The sequence below is a fragment of the Primulina tabacum genome, chromosome 1 (genome assembly GCF_025594145.1).
Source record: "Primulina tabacum isolate GXHZ01 chromosome 1, ASM2559414v2, whole genome shotgun sequence".
Lineage (NCBI taxonomy): Eukaryota > Viridiplantae > Streptophyta > Magnoliopsida > Lamiales > Gesneriaceae > Primulina > Primulina tabacum.
This window is the reverse complement of record NC_134550.1, coordinates 52,109,057-52,125,966: the sequence shown is the minus strand read 5'-3', so window position 1 is coordinate 52,125,966 and position 16,910 is coordinate 52,109,057. Positions and strand designations below refer to the sequence as shown.

Sequence of the window (16,910 nt, the reverse complement as noted above, 5' to 3'; positions counted from 1 at the left end):
GTACTACCGGAATCTCTTCTACTGTTAGTGTGGTTTCTTTCTTTACTTTGCTTAACATAGCTAGGTAAATTTCTTCTCCACTTTTCATGGCTTTCCAAGTTTGAGAAGCAGAAAGAAGATCTTTCGTTCTTTTGTCTTACCATGAAATAAAAGTTTCTCTTGGTGTGGAGCTTGAATGGTTACCGTCTTTCCATGGAAGTCTACTAAAGCATGATTCTTGTCTAACCAATCCATTCCACGAATTACATCGAATTCCACCGTGTTTAGTTGGATTAGGTTTGTCTTGAAACTCTGATTATCTATGAGAACATCAATATCCCGATATAGATTGCGAGTTTCTAAAATCCGATTTGCAGGAGTTGCTACTCTATATGGTTCTTCTAAGTTATCAGGCTTAGTCCCTAACTTCTTGACAAATCTCTTAGACATGAATGAATGTGTAGCACCACAATCAAATAACACATACGCAGGCATATAATTGATTATAATGGTACCTGCTACGACATCATTTGAGTTGTCAGCCTCTTCTTGAGTAAGCACAAACTCGAGCATTTGTCTTGTTTCCTTAGGCTTGTTTGGAGTTGTTCCTCCTGCTGGACCATTCCTTGGATCTGGAAGAGGGCATTGAGCAATGCGATGATCCATCTTTCCACAACGGAAACAAGCTCCAGAATTCCTACGACATTCACCAGTGTGAGCGAATCCACAAGTTTGGCACTTGACCCCCTCTTTGCTTGATTAAGAAGAAGTGGTTCCTTTGGATGGAGTACTAGTAAATTGGTTGCTTGGAAACCTAGGATTCTTGAATTGTTGGCCCGATTGGTACTGGCTTGACTGAGGATGTTTGAGTTTGTTCTCACCTTCACGCCTCTTGATGTCATTCTCAGCTCTGATGGCGGTTCCCATCAATTCATCAAAACTATCGGGTTCGATAACAGCAAGGACATATGAATACGGCTGTTCAACATTTTCTTGAAGCAATGTATCTTCAGGGCCTCGTCTCCCATGATGGTTGGGGAGTAGGTTCCCAATGAGTGGAACTTAGATGAATACTCCACCACTGTCATGTTTGGTTCTTGAACCAAGCTTTCAAATTCTGACAGCTTCTGCACTCGAATTGCTGTCGGAAAGTACTGCTTCAGAAATGCCTCTCGGAACCTTTTCCAAGTGATAGGTCCCGCCCTTACCATAGCTGGTGAGACTCATTCCCATCATTTGGCTGCTTTATCCACAAGAAAATGTGTAATCACATCTACCTTGATCCCTTGTGGAACCTCAAGTAGTCGAAGATGGTTCTCCACCTCCTTCATCCAATTCTGTCCGACCTCAGGATCGGAGCTTCCGTCGAAATTTGGGACTCTTTCTCTTCGGAGAGCCTCATAGTGCTACTTAGTCCCATTCTGAGCAGGAGGTGGTGGTGTTGATTAGCATTAGGGTTGACAAACCCTTGCAGCGTGGTTGCCACAATCGTGGTTATAGCCATCAAGTCCACCTGATTGAGGCCAACTGCTGGTGGTTGTTGTGGGGGTTGTTGTGCATCTTCATCATTACGTATTGCGGTTTCCATATCAAGGGTTGCGATTGTTTCTAACTGGTCGTCCGTCAATTTCCTACAATAATTGTAATGCCCGAGATTTTGATTAGTGTAATCTGATATGATTTGTTGATAAATTGATGTGATTATAGACGGAACGGTTCAGACCGGGAAAGCCGAAAAAAAGATTGGATTATGTGCGAGGATGAGCCCTCGCGCATATGCGCGACCCCGCCGGGCGCATATGCGCGAGGCAGGCAGAGAACCTCGCGCATATGCGCGACATGGATTCGTGCATGTGCGCGAGGGTGGCAGAGAGTTGTGAAGAACCTCGTGCATATGCGCCGAGTGAGGGCGCACATATGCGCGAGATGTCGTGAGGATGACGCGCCGAGACATAGTGTCTCGCGCATATGCGCCGAGGAAGGTCGCACATATGCGCGAGACGTGCTGTTTAAAGAATCATGCCATGTTTTGTAACCATGCAAGGGATATATATATATATATATATATATATATATATATATATATATATCAATTCTCGATATTGATATGCTTAGTCTATTGATTTATAGCAAAGCATGAGTTAGAGTTTGGGGAGATTTGCCTAGTCTTTGGCAGAACCGCCAAGTTACTGGACTTTTGGGTATATATCGATGTGCTTAGGAGTAGATCGACTTCTATTGCAGATATTCGATATAGATAGCCAAAGTCTGGGAATACGAACGTACCACCATATGGCTGGTAAAGTAGGTGGGAGAACGTTGCGTTCTTATTCAACCGGGATCCCTAGATTAGAGATGAGTCGAGTCTGAGAGGAGGAGTCCAGAGTTTTATTTACAGCTTTATATCGATACATGTCTTTCTGATTTGATACATGCTATTGATATATGTTTCATGCTTTTATATTTGTTTATATGATTGCATGTATACATTGTTATACTGGGATTTATTCTCATCGGAGTTATCCGGCTGTTGTCTTGTTTGTATGTGTGCATGACAACAGGTGGGGCAGGATCATGATCAGGAAGAGTATGAGAGATTCAGATTAGCGTGGAGATCCGGACTTAGAGTAGATTGATTTTCAGAACTTGATATAGTGACTGAACTTTAGTTTGAAATAAATAAATGTTGTACAAGACTTGTACTTTTATATTGAAATGTATATCAGATCGATTACATTACGTTTCCGCACTTGCATTAAAAAACAATTTATGTCCCACATTTCTTAATTGTTATATTGAATCTTAATAATGATTAAGAAGACGAATTAGGTTCGGGTCACCACAATTATGAAAGTTCTAAGGTTGATAGCAGAATAGAGACTAAACCAAGGAAGCAAAATGATTGAGTAATTGCTCAAAATTAAATATGAAAACCAAGGGATAGAAATAAATTTTATTGACTTCTCAAGAAAGTGCAATTACAAATAACCTTTGAAAATGCTAACAAAATGCAAATAGAACAAATGCTATTACAAAAATCTACTACTGAATGTCTAATGTATCACTTCTCCTAATCCCAAATCCATAGGATCCTCTTCGACTTCTTCATCTTATTCGGGATCCTCCTCAGGTTCGTCTTGATGGTTGGCTATCATTGTTTCCAGATGTTCAATATGACCATGCAGAACTGCATTCTGATCGCTAAGAACTTCAACAGTGTCCTGCAGCTCTTGAATCTGAGCATCAGTATGTTCACTATACTGATTATGCTGGTGTACCAGTTGGTGATTTTGATCCTTAAGTATTTGGATATTCTCAACTAATGTATCACGTAACTCGATGAACTCTGCAACAGTCTCTTGGGAGGTTTCGAACTCTTCTTGAGCTTTTCTATTCTTATCTTCTGCCTCATGCAGATAATGAGCATAACGTTGAACATCACCTCTTAAGTGTTCTGCTCGATGATCTAATTCATCTTTGTCCAACTCTAGGCAGTAGTTATGTTCTTTTAGTTTCTCTAGCTTCCTCTCTAAGCTCTTAATGTAGCTACTCTGGTCAGTCATATCCTACATCCAAAACATGAGAGTGAAGGTTCAGAAATGATCTCAAGAGTGCAAGTCGAACTATAGACAATTACTGGAATGAACAGAATCAGTACAACATATACATTCAATGGAAGAAAATAGCTCAAAGTTTTTCAGTCTCAGAATCTCGTGAAAAATTTACTAAAAATTCTTCACATCAAGAACATGAAGTGTACCCAATTTGGTGCAAAAATACCGAGCTGTTTGGAAATGAAAATTTCTCAAAGTTTCAAAAATCTGGAAAATTTTACGAAAATGATGATATCACTATCTAAACGAAGGATTTTGGGGTTCGTCGGCTAGGTTTGGTTCTTCTCGTCGAGAGCTTTTCAACGCATACTTTTATTAGTAAAAATTCTTCCTGGATCAAAAGTTATGACCGTTTGAAGTTTGCGCGAAAAACACCTCAACTTCCATGCCGTTTGCAAGGTCTACTGCATGCGCTTGCTGGAATGCACTATCTACTGCAATTCTGCAACTACTGCAACCAATTCTGCTGATTTCCAGCAGTGTTAGAACCAGTCTGCTGCATTCCTGGTCTACTGACCAAGTCTTCTGCATCCAGATCTACTGATTCTCATCTACTGGTTCTGTTTCCAATCTATTGGTCTGATGCTACTGTTTTCGGTCTACTCTTTTTGGTCTATTGCTTTTTTTACTCATTTCAGTAGTTTATTACAGTAGCTTAATTTCGGTAGTCTATTACAGTAGTTTATATTCACTAGTCTATTTCAGTAACTTTCAGAACTTATTTTCAGAAATCTATCAGAACTAATTATTGCTAGTTCCTCCTCCCCAGATTATGAAACCTAGTTGGCTCTGATACCACTTCAATGTCACGTCCCGGGATGGAGTTTGGTTGACACCGGCGTTGCTCTCAAATTTACATTCGAAAACAACAAGCCTCAGAATTACAAAATTCAGAACCGGTCTTTTTATTCATAAATACTGAATATTTCAATGTCTGATACAAACTCAATGATAAATGTTTTTAAGCGGAAATGTAAAATCAAATATAATAACGTCTTAACAAATGCAGCGGAATAAACATAAACTAGAACTGATAAACAACGGTCTTCTTCACCAGCCCCATAATTGAATCTCCTATTCTTCTTCTAACTTTTCTTCCTCGTTCTTATCTGAGATGAGTTTGGTGGGTGAGTGATATGGTTGTCACTCAGTAAGCAGGGGCGGGAATAACTCCCAATTTTCGAAATCGTTTCAACATGAACAGTAAGACAATGATATACAGAAAACCCTTATTTTCAGAAAAGAAATCAGAATTCAGAAATCACCGGTTTCAGAACAGAAATCAGAATTAGTAAGCACTGAGCACGTTAGTGAATTTCATGGCTAAACTGATATCAGTCCCCTATATGTTCTCTCCTCTAAGGGATGATGCCAGAATCAGAATCAGAATTCAATAATGTTCAGAATATATATTCCTACCATTAGTTCACTAGAGAGTTTCAGTGCTTCAAAATCATATATCAGAAATCAAACATTCAGAAATTATGCTTTAGAACAGAACTTAACAAACGGATTTCAAGATAATTTATACATAAGCCCACTTACTGTAATTTGCTAGAAGTTTCGGTTGAAGTCTGGGAATATGCTTGCTCTCGCTACTGGTTTTTACTGCTTGAACAAAGACATTCTCTCTTAACTCGAAAATTCAAGTGATAATCTCAAGATTTGGGTAACACCCATTTCAGAGATTTGAGGGTGTTATTTATAGGCAAAAATCTGACTGTTAGCCTCCCAATTAATGGCCATAATCTGTCATTAACAGCCTTAATTCCGTGTTAAATGCTTCAGTTACAAGTCATAAGCTGAATTAGTAACTGTCTGCTGGAATTCTGTCTGCTGCTGGATTCTATCTGCGAGAATTCTGTCTGCTGGAAAAACTACGAGCTTCTGGAATATTAATAGCTGCTGGAATATTGTTAGCTTCTGCTGAAGTTCTTGCATTGCTGCTGAATATTGCTGGCTGCTGCAAAATGCTAACTGCTGAAAATTCGGATTCTCACAATGATGGCATAATAAATATATATAACAATTCGTTCATATAAAAAATATGTAAGTTTATATATATACTTACATATTTTCGTATCTAAATAATCAAAAAAATATCTAGAATAAATAAGTTTGAATCAGGTAAAACTTAAAATATTCAGATTAAGAATATAGGTACAAGATTTAAACCTGTTAAGTCGATAAATATAAGATCAAATTTGATCATTAAGAAAAAAATATAGGACTTATTTGTAATTTGTGTAGATATCGAGGATTCAATGAAATTTATGTAGTCAAAGGACCAAAGAATTGTTCTAACTAGATATATCTCTCTTTCTTTCTGCATGGGAAACAGGCAGCATTCAAATAATTAAGGACACGTGCACCGTCGCGAAGCCAAAAAGAGATTTCCTGATGTTACGATAACTGTTATCGTCTTGACGGCCATTTTCTGCCCTTTTTTACACAGAACTAGTCAACCATATTGAAGGAAAAAAATTTCAGAATCTTGCAGGAGAAGGGTTTTCTTCCGACAGGTGAAAAGATGAGCGAAGAAAATTCAAGAAAAGCACCTTTATCGAGGAACTTTATGGACATTTCGATAGCAGAAGCCTCTGCAATGTTTCCAGGGTTCAGGTTTTCGCCGACCGACGATGAATTGATACAGTATTACCTGAAGAAGAAGCTTCAAGGTTTTGAAGATGGTCTAGAAGTCATTCCCGAGCTTGATATTTGCAGACACGAGCCTTGGGATTTACCAGGTGTTTGTTTGTTTGTTTTATTTTATTTTTTTGTCATTTACACTAAAATTAAAATTAGTTATTCTGTGAAAAGTTAAGCTTAATGTTTTTGTGGAGTTCCAACTGTGCTTCGTCATTTTCTTGGAGTATTGAGTTGTTAATTGGAATAAATCAGCTCAATCTATGATTCAATCGGACAACGAATGGTTCTTTTTCTCTCCTCGTGGGAAGAAGTATCCAAGTGGATCTCAAAGCAAAAGGGCGACTGCTAGTGGATACTGGAAGGCCACAGGTAAAGAACGCATTGTGAAATCGGGTTCGACTCTGATTGGGACGAAGAGGAGTCTGGTTTTCCATATGGGCCGGGCACCAAGAGGGCAAAGAACAGAGTGGATAATGCACGAGTATTGTGCAACTGAGAAATCTCAGGTGCACAGTTTGCTGCTGAAACCTTAAAAGATTCGAATTAACTTGCCTAATTTTGGGGAAAAATCGAAATTTTGTAAGCAGTTGTTTGAAAAATCCAACTTTCACCCTCTCCCCCTTAATCTCTGGCTATTTTAATGTACTATTGGTTCTATATATTCTTATAGTTGTACTATTGGTTCTGTATATTCTTATATTCGCAATGTCCATGTGTGATGGTTTCTTAGGATGACATGGTTGTTTGCCGCCTTCGAAAGAATAGTGAATTTCACGTGGGCGACAGTTTGATAAGGAATTTTAATAATCAAAGTGATTTGCCATCGGCTAATGATTGTGGAGTTGAGATGCTTGATAAGGAACAATCTCCCATCCTCGAAGGAGCCGATGTGGCTGAGAGCTGTTCGAAGGAGTGCAGCAACAGTTACAATTCTAATTCTGTGGAACAGGTTGACACTGGTCATGAATCTGATGAGAAAATCAGTAATGAATTTGACTCGTCAAGCCCGAAAGAGGTTTGTCTTATTTATTAATTTTTTATAAACATCTCGTCTCTCATTTAAATTTGGACAAGATAATTTAGATGTGATTGCGATGTTTACATGTTTGCTTACAGAGTTGTGCGGCGGAAGAGGATTGTTATGCCGATATAATGAAAGATGACATCATTAAACTAGATTATTCCTCACTAAACGAGATTCGAGCATCTGGCAAATGTGAGCCTGATATGGCGTCTAAGCAGCCAGGTCAGGATACTAATCTTCAGGGCACTGGGAGTCAGCGGCTTAGACAGGGAAAACAAACACCAAAAACTTACCAGAGAGAGCCATCTGATACTGATCACAAGTCTGATAAAGAAAATCTTTCCATTGACAGTGTGCCAAATTTGGGTTCTCTGCAGGCAGCAGAGAACTCAATTGATCACTTCGTGGCTTCAAATTATAAAGTTTCATCCATGATTATCTTTCTGGTTATCCTAATCTTACTGGTTACGTTCTTCTTAAAGGGAGATTCTTGGGAAACTCAGAAGTTAATTGGCGTCTTCAAGTTTCGAAAATGGAAAGATATCAACTGGAATCGTTATCTCCCATCTGTCATGTGGAGATAACAAGAAGTATAAATCCTTTCTGGTATGGTCAGCTTCCTACTCATAAATAGTTGAAATCGGTGAGTCTAGTTTTGGGTTGTGCAAAATTAGATCGGCATGTATAATTGAATGTATTATGTATATGTTATATACTGATTACAATATGCTACTGATTGTGGGGCTTGTATGTACTTGTATGATGTATTTTGGAGTTGATAATGAAATGGATTTGTGTACGTTGTACCACTGTTTACGCCTTCTTTTGTTTGGATTAGCAAAGATCACTTGCATAGTTTTCTGAAATACGAAAGCAGCAGGATTAGGTTATATAGTATTCTTCCAAAAAGCATATACAAATGCTAGTGGCTACCTTTGTTAGAGGGCTTTATACTTGGGTATACAGTGCATCCAATATACTCAGCTACTGATATTCTGCAAGTGCCGCAGGTGTCCCAACTTCTGCAAGAAGGTAAGCTTAATTCGATGATGTGATGTGTGATTCTGTTTCCCAATTACAGAAGATTTGCTTATATGATGTATTAACTCTAGGCTGGAAAGTAAGATTGCATGGATCATATGGGTCATTGGAGAGTCGACAAGGGAGCACAGGATCAAGTTTGTCGCAAACTTGAAGCTGTATTTACAGCAGAAGATGTGGCTGGGGCTTTCTTTTTTCTTGGTAAGTGACGAATCCAAATACCCTTTTGGTAGATGGAGGATTTAGAGTATCAAATCCTGGTTTCACTATGCTTAAATGATATTATTCGCTGTTCCAATCTTTTGAAGCTCTGGAAGTTGGAACCAGGTTACTGGATAGATAAAATTAATATTCACCGATCCAACTGTTATTTTTTGCACTGATCATGCTATTTAGAGGTGATAACAATATTCGAAATTAAGCTGAATTAGAATAAACAATGTCTTAATTAATCACCAATCATAACATAAATAGCTCACATTCATGTTTTCATAAAAATATGCTTTTGTGTCCATTCAAAATATAGACATGATTATTTTGTGATTTATTATCTCTGAAAACAAATCTAAATGAGTGATGGTTTTGAAAAAACTGTCGCCAATTTACATGTTTTCTTGTAGCCAATTCAATGTAATGTGATATAGTAAAAACTGAACTCACCCACAACAAAATGATAAAGTTAATTGTTATTAATTAATATATTAAATACTTCTTATTTTTGGGATTAACACCTTTTTTCTTGGAGCTGAAAGGCATCGGTTGCGTATAACAACACACAAAACGGTTTTCTACAGTCTACAAAAAACGGAAATTTGATCAACTTTTTAATTCTGCTTCCCGTAATTCAGTGATAATCTTCCAGTTCTTGTTCTCTTTTTGGTTTCTTCACTTCCAAAAGAACGGTGGTAGAATCTATCTCAGAATCACAAACACCGGCAGTCTATCCAATCATACAAACATTTCAATTCCAGAAACGATAAATTCTTGAATGCGACTGTTACTTAATGCTTCTGTTGAACAGAATCGAGCTCTGATTTGTAAGGTCTTTCTTGTATTTATTTCTTTGTAATTCCTTTATCCGTGCTAAATATGGGGATATTGAATAAATGAAGGGTTGTGTATTGCAACTATCAGTTTTTGGCTAATCTTGACTTAAATTTTCCATTCAACCGAAATAACCCTTTTATTGTTTAAAGTTTCTGAACATGAAAAGAACACAGGATTGGATGTTAGTTTGCATATTTCATTTTCAATTTTGAAGTAGTGAGTTATTTGCGTACGTGATGAGTGTCAAGATTTGGGAAATGACATTGATGTTGCGAGATAGTGGAGAGAGTGGATAAAGAAATCACACGGACGGGGTGATCAATGGGTATGAGAGGTGCCTAAAGAATCTTAGGTTCTGGGCCCTTGCCTCCCACTAGTCCCGCATCGATAATGGATGATGTTAGAAAGGCGGTATTTGTGTTCTTGAAATCTGCTTAACTGGGGAAACATGTATATTCAATTTTACTGTGTGTCAATTGGCATTCCAAATGGCAGGCCATGAAATTAGCTTGATGGGAACTTCACTCGAAATTTGAATGCTCTGTGCCAACTTAATTTGCTTGTTATGTTTTTGTAGAAGAAGAGAAGAGTGATGGCAAGGCCGATGCTGCTGTTCTTACTGTTGTTGATATTCATTGTAACAATATCACAATTTAGAAGGTGGAAACAATTAGTCGGTCGGACTGAGTTTCAGCAGCAGTATCAAATTTCACAAGTGGAGGCAGACTTGGAAGATTCGGTAAACATACCCTCTACTTGATCATTTATAAAATATAAAATGTGCTGATCATGGCCATGGCAAAATGTCGAACCGAATTATATCCCTGTATATAATTTATTTTTGTGCTGGTATTCTTTATAACTATTTCGTCAAGGATGTTACAGGGTCTTTGTTTCTTATTTCGATTCTTTGTTTGTCTTCTAGGATATATATGGTTCCATCATATATATGTCGATTGGAACTTTATCATCGAGTCTTCCCAGCATTTTCATGTTATGGCTTCGAATACCAGAATTTTGACATCTTTCCTACTACCTCATGAATTTATCAACTTGTGCAGATTGTCTTGATGCAGGAGAAGAGCATCAATAAACTGAATGAGCTTGTTCAGGATCTTAAAGAACAGCTGCAACAATGCCGGAGTAGTAAATCCATGCCGACCTACTATGTCATGAAGAACAACAGCAAATTCGCGCCGACGTAAAAGCAAACTAGAAATTTGAGAGATGGGTTTCTGGTGTTTTTTTGAGTTTGTTTTAGTTTACATGATTAGGAAAAAAAAATTCCTACTAAAATTGGAAGAATTTTACTATTCCAAAGGGATCTTTGACAAATTGGAAGAAAAGGGTAGTACCGTAGTAGCATCTTCAAGAGGCTCTGGTTGTTTTTAACAATGCAATGCATATACAGAATGTGACTTTTCTAACGAAACATACAATAAATCTGATTTCGTATAGTTCTTTCCATTAATTCAAGTGAATTCAAACAGTAAGTTTAAATAGTAAATTGTGGTCTTTTACAGCCGTAATGGAAGGAAATAATTGGCAAAAATTTGTGTGAGACGGTCTCACGGGTCGTATTTTGTGGGACGGATATCTTATTTGGGTCATCCATAAAAAATATTAATTTTTATGTAAGAGTATTATTTTTATTGTGAATATCGATATGATTGACCCGTCTCACAGATAAAAATTTGTGAGATCGTCTCACAAGAGACTTATTCGAAATAATATTAGTCTGTGCTCGTATTTCATGGACCACTTATGGTGGTTGCTAGAATGATCAGATTTAGCAATATTTGATGTTCACCACCCAATCCATGCCCCATATATTGAATGCAAAAGTGTTCATATTTCCATATAACAAAAATGGATGTTGTGTAATAAATGTATTTCTTTGTGATCACCTTTGCATTTTGATATTGCCTTTAATGGATTATGTTTCGAAAGAGGCAATGATTTCGTTGGAAGAGAATAAAAGGGAATTGATTGCCGAAGAGGGACAATGCTGCTATGGTGCAACAATCAATGATTTTATTTTATTTTATTTCTTAAATTTGATAATGCTAAAAGAAATGCATGCAATTAATGTTGCATTTCAAAGTAGATGAACATTTACTGCTTCAAATTATGCATGCAGTTGCTATCAACCGAGTCTCAAAGTTAATATGGCTTCCGTAGGTGCCAAATTATGGAAATGTGCCATTAATTTGTGACAGGGGAGACCAAACCGCATTGATAATTAATTCTTGGAGGTGAACTGAATTTGAAGAGGACTTGATTGAGAGAGTTTGAAATCTTTGATTTATGATGTTAAGATCATACGTTTATCACGAAATCAAAAGACATAATTGTTAGAACTGGTGTAAATTTATTTTCTTATATTTGCGGTGCGTAGAGTCCCTTGAAGTATCTTAAGAGAGCTTACTCAATTGCATTATTGAGGGTGTTTCTGTTTTTAATACAGTGTTTAATAGTCAAAACTTGCATGAGTTGGTGGGATATTTTTCATAAAATGAAATGTATGATTCTCGGATATTTGAGCAGCATTGTTGTTGTTGATGTGGTCACATGAAGAAACAAACATATGGAACAATCATTGAAAGATTTACCCCACAATTTAAAAGATTCAATTTAATTAGGTTGTGGAACTTATATTACTAGTAATAACGTCATTAATAAACTTTATAAAGACTAACTCATATTTTATTGATAAATGAAATATTTATATATATTCTTTTGGCGAGATTATCATATTTAAAATGCATGAAGGTCTTCTTGATGTTCTCGTGATTGCTGTTCCAAATCCGTGATTAATTTGTACCACTACGTGCTAGTAAATGAAAACCAACTCAAGAAGTGAGTTATTTATACCAAGCATTCTTAAAAAATTCTTTATTTCATATTTTTTTGATAAAAAAAATACGTCGAGCCAATGTTCATGCACCAGGCTGTTACCTTCCCGTCATTCACACATCCTGTGATGACTCTCCCATGGTCATATATATATATCGTAATTAAAATTATTGCTTAGTTTAAAAATTTTTTGGAACCCAGCTCCATATATATATATATATATATATATATATATATATATGTAACGTCTCCTCGTTTTTTTTTCTATTTTTTTAGATTAAAGCTCGCATTTTCGAAATAACATTTAAAAATGATCTTAAATATTCGACCATAAAAATAGCGCAGTTTAAAATAACTCAATTCGTCTAAAATCATACGTAAACATAAACGTATAAAAATTCTTAAAATCATCAACGTATGAAAATATTCATCTCCTCTCAATCTCATAAATCGTAATGCGAAAAACATGTGGTCCTCGGGTCGTGTCACCTTACCAAGTCTGCCTACTCAGAGTTCGGCACCTCCAGTCTCCTCATCATTAAGCTCACCTGCATCACACACGCCTAGTGAGTCTAAAGACTCAACACACCTGCACCATTAATAACAAGTACATATACGTAGCACACAACAGTGAAAAATATCATACTCAATATATATTTCATGAACTTAAAAGCATTCGTGTCTGCAGTAAAAATCATATATGTAAACGTGTCCTTTAAAAACATGGTAATAATCATAGCATGTCATCTCATGTCATCATATACGTAAACGTGTCGTATAAAATCATATCGTATTAAAATCATGTCATCTCATGTCATCATATACGTATACGTTTTCTTTTTAATTGAATTCAGTTTTTTAGCTGTGACTTTCGTATCATCATGTCATCATGTCAGTCGATGGATCCATCTACGTGTAACCGCGGTACCCGGCGGCGGGGGACATCAGCGACACTCTCACCCGTCAACTGAGCCCGAGCCTATCATGTCATCATATCATGTCAATGGAAATACGATCGTCGGGCTCCCTCTGGGGCCTTCTCCCATAAACGGCCTCCCTCTGGGGCCTTTTCCCTCACGATATCTCCAATCATATCATCGTGTCATCGTGTTAGTTACAACTAAATCACTTCCTTCAAAACGTGTCATCATATTCATCACTTAATAAAAGCATGCATATACATACTTTTTCCTTTAAACCAAGCATGCAACGTATTTATCATAATTACGTAAAAATCATAAACATGATGCATAAACATTTAAAATATCATAATTTTGTACTCAGGGCACTGCCAGGACCAACATCTAACCCCAGATGCAAAATGACCATTTTGCCCCTGGAAACCCAAAAATTACCATTTTGCCCATAGACGTAAAATTTCACTTCTTTGACATTTTCTTAATTTCATTGACTCTAACACGTCCCAAATAATTATTTAAGCTTACAAGAACTTTCTCATATTTTTATTTGGCTTAAATCTATGACTTTTAAATTAATCTTTAAATATAACCTATTAATACGTTTCAATCCCGAATTAAACCAAACCTTAGCATAAAATTCCCAAATTAAAAACTTAAACTTCTAATAATTATTTGAGCTTAAATATAATTTTCCATAATTTTAGTAAGCTTAAATCTATGTGTTTCAATTAATTCTTTAATTAACGTTTCGTGCGGCGATTAAATCCCGGATAAAACCAAAACTCATTATTTTGATCCGAAACTTACCAAACTCCTTAAAATGTCCCAAAACATATTTAAAATCATTCCTAGATGTAAACTCGAGCTCATTTCATAACTTAACCGAATTGTTTTTAAACTTGGACCGAGGTCCCGATTTTAACCCGAATCAACTCGAAACTTAACCAAAATTTTCCCAAACTTTTACCATACTTAAAACATCTCCTACAGCCCCTAAACCACTCTTTCCAGCCCTCAAAACCCACGACAACAGCCCTCAAAAGCTGCTGGAAAGTTGCTGGAAAAAAATTCTCAAAGATTTTGGCTTGAACTCTAGTTAGCACCCATGCCATTTTTACGTCCCTATCCCAAAACAAAGTGAACCAGCTCCTAGCCCACCTCTTATAGACCACCCTAGGACCCTACTGGACTGGACCAACCCAAGGAACCAGCCCCATGCATGCTGGAGATCGCGACACCCAGCTATACACCAAAACCCTCCCAATCGAGCCAAGTAGCAAACCCGCGAACCATAGGTCTCCCCGCTAGTTCCAGCTGCGTTCAAGCTATTCCAGACCATGGTTCAGATCCACCCAGGTCCGGACCAAGTCAGGGAACAGCCCTTGCACAGCCGAAGGACCTCGAACCCATCGCTTAACCACATCGCTCCTCCAAAATCACACCAACCCCGATCGGCCCTCAAGAAATCACACCTAGATCGATCAAGCTTCGACTCCAGCTACTAATCCCCATCCTTCTCGACAACAACAGCTCCACACTGTCTCCATACAACAGCCCCCTTTCACGAAATTTCAGAGAATCATGAGCACAACCGAGTAAATGAAATAAGCACATAAAAATCGTAAATCTTCAATCCTCATGGCTAGATCGAAACTTTTAATGCAAGAACACATTCATTAGTATATAAAACATGTATGATGCATAAAAAATGATACAAAAGCGTGCCTGGAGATGATTTGGTGAACCAATCAAGAAGAGGGAGACCCAAGAAGATAATTCCTTTGCCAAGAATGGAGGTGACCGAAGCTTCAGATGGGATTTGATGAAACCTATACACTTTGAATGGAAAAGGGGTGGGTGTCGGCTGTTGTGGGGTTATGGGTAGGTAAAGAGGTGCTTGAAATTAAATAATATAGTTAATTAGAAGGTTAGTGGGCACTAATTTTGTTAATTAAATTTTTAAAAGATGTTTAAGCCCAATGAGCTTAAATATAGGCTCATTAAATCCAAACGCACTGTCGAAAATATTTCGTGTTGGAAAATTTTTGAAAACATTAGCCGAAACCTCAAAAAATCCCCCGATTCGATAAAATTTGCGTACCGTTAAAATTAAAATCATGCGGGTAAAAATACCCAATAAATCTCAATTCTTGAAAAATACCTTTAAAACGTCTTAAATTAATATTTAAAAACAAATCATGTAATTAAAATAATTTTCCTGAAAATTCTCCGGCCTCCGTTCCTCGTTCGAGCGCGAAATGCAACTTAAAAATCTATAATGCTTAAACCTTTAAAATTTCATAAAATAAATTTTATCATGTATGAATTATGTATAAAATGAATAAAAATAATTAAACACATAATTTATAAAATAAACATGCATTTTATGCTTTAAAAGAATTTAATAAAATACCAAATAAATTTAATAATTTGCATGCATGTGGTTTACTTAAATCTTCAAATTTTCGGGACGTTACAATATATATATATATATATATATATATATATAAACGTAATAAGTTTACTTTATTAGCAACTCGTCTAGGGTTGGGTGGAATTTTAATTTCAGGCTAGGAAAAATAACAAGAGTTTGAAAGAAACTCATTATTGAACTTCACTTATTTTTAAAATTACTACTCCATAATTATTATGTTTTGTACACTCACAATTTAATTTTATTTTTACTCATGTTTCATTGAAATGTAATTTCTTACAACTATTTACATTAGTTGTAGTTGATGCCGATAAGAATCAGTGGTGTAAGCGATTCAAATTACTCGTGTGATTTTTCTTTTAAATACAAATTTTAAATCCTAAAATTTTGTAACAAACAATTCGAGTAACTTGATATTTTTACGAATCGACTTAGAAATTAAATGCTTGGCCGAGTTTGAGTGGAGCTTACGAAATTTAAATCAGGTCGAGCTCTGAGGAGAACTTCGACTCGACTCGTGTATCTTGTTGTGCGAGCAGCTCATTAACGGAACAAATTGTTGTATATCACTTTGTAAATCCATACAATAAATGCGAGTTCTGACATATCAAAGTAATCTAAGCCTAAAAATAGCAAAAGTTTTATTACCTCATTACTGCACATTAGTTGCCTTGGCTTTAATGTCCAATCTGATGGCAGTTACGGCCATTACTGGGATTTCAATTCCTCCCTTTCAAGTTAGCATATATGAATGTCTTAACCAACAATGTCAGCAATGAATATGGGGAAGTTAATTAGTACAATATCATTGAAGTTTCTGATAAAAATTATGATTCTGCCAGCAAACTTCTTGTGATCATTCCATATGTTTATTAAATTTTTCATCACCCTTTCTTCTACCACACCTTCTCTTCTTTATTGCAATTCAATCCAACTATACAATTATACTCGCTCCAGTTGTATCCGTAATCAATTCTGGGATTAAATGAAGGGACTCTCGTTTCCTGTCTCCTACTTCTTGGTCTATATATATTGGCCTTGAATCCATGGAACCAAAATCAAGAAAACAGCACCCTTTTTCAAAATTCATTATATCTAAGTCTTCTCTGCTGATATTTTGCATATCTCGGCTGCAAAGGGTTGGAACTCTTTCTTGAAATCAAGTTGCTTTATTAGAAGGTAAAAATCTATATTGACTTATTCGTTGAGTGCATTTTCTAGTTACATTTACTATATTTCGATGGTTAATAGTTGATTGTTGCTCTCAAACGAAAAAAATTTCAAATATTATGTGTATGTTTTAAAAAAGTACAAGTTTCACATCCTCATTTGAGATTTTTGGTCTA

The 16,910-nt window shown here is 36.4% G+C and overlaps 1 protein-coding gene and 1 long non-coding RNA gene across 2 annotated transcripts; one reads left to right on the top strand and one right to left on the bottom strand.

Annotated features, from left to right (window-relative positions):
* The first annotated feature begins 5,957 nt into the window (after positions 1–5,957).
* On the top strand, positions 5,958–10,795 carry LOC142548175 (NAC domain-containing protein 40-like). The gene is made up of 7 exons (XM_075656502.1): positions 5,958–6,340; positions 6,495–6,748; positions 6,973–7,257; positions 7,359–8,298; positions 8,379–8,508; positions 9,932–10,093; positions 10,416–10,795. The coding sequence occupies exons 1-4, from the start codon at positions 6,124–6,126 to the stop codon at positions 7,848–7,850; spliced, it is 1,248 nt and encodes a 415-aa protein (XP_075512617.1). The 5' UTR covers positions 5,958–6,123; the 3' UTR covers positions 7,851–8,298; positions 8,379–8,508; positions 9,932–10,093; positions 10,416–10,795.
* Positions 10,796–12,570: 1,775 nt separating this feature from the next.
* LOC142548168 (uncharacterized) lies at positions 12,571–14,995 on the bottom strand. The gene is made up of 2 exons (XR_012820926.1): positions 14,856–14,995; positions 12,571–12,758 (listed from the first exon to the last, which is right to left on the bottom strand). It is a non-coding gene; the product is annotated as an uncharacterized LOC142548168 (long non-coding RNA).
* Between the last annotated feature and the right edge of the window lie 1,915 nt (positions 14,996–16,910).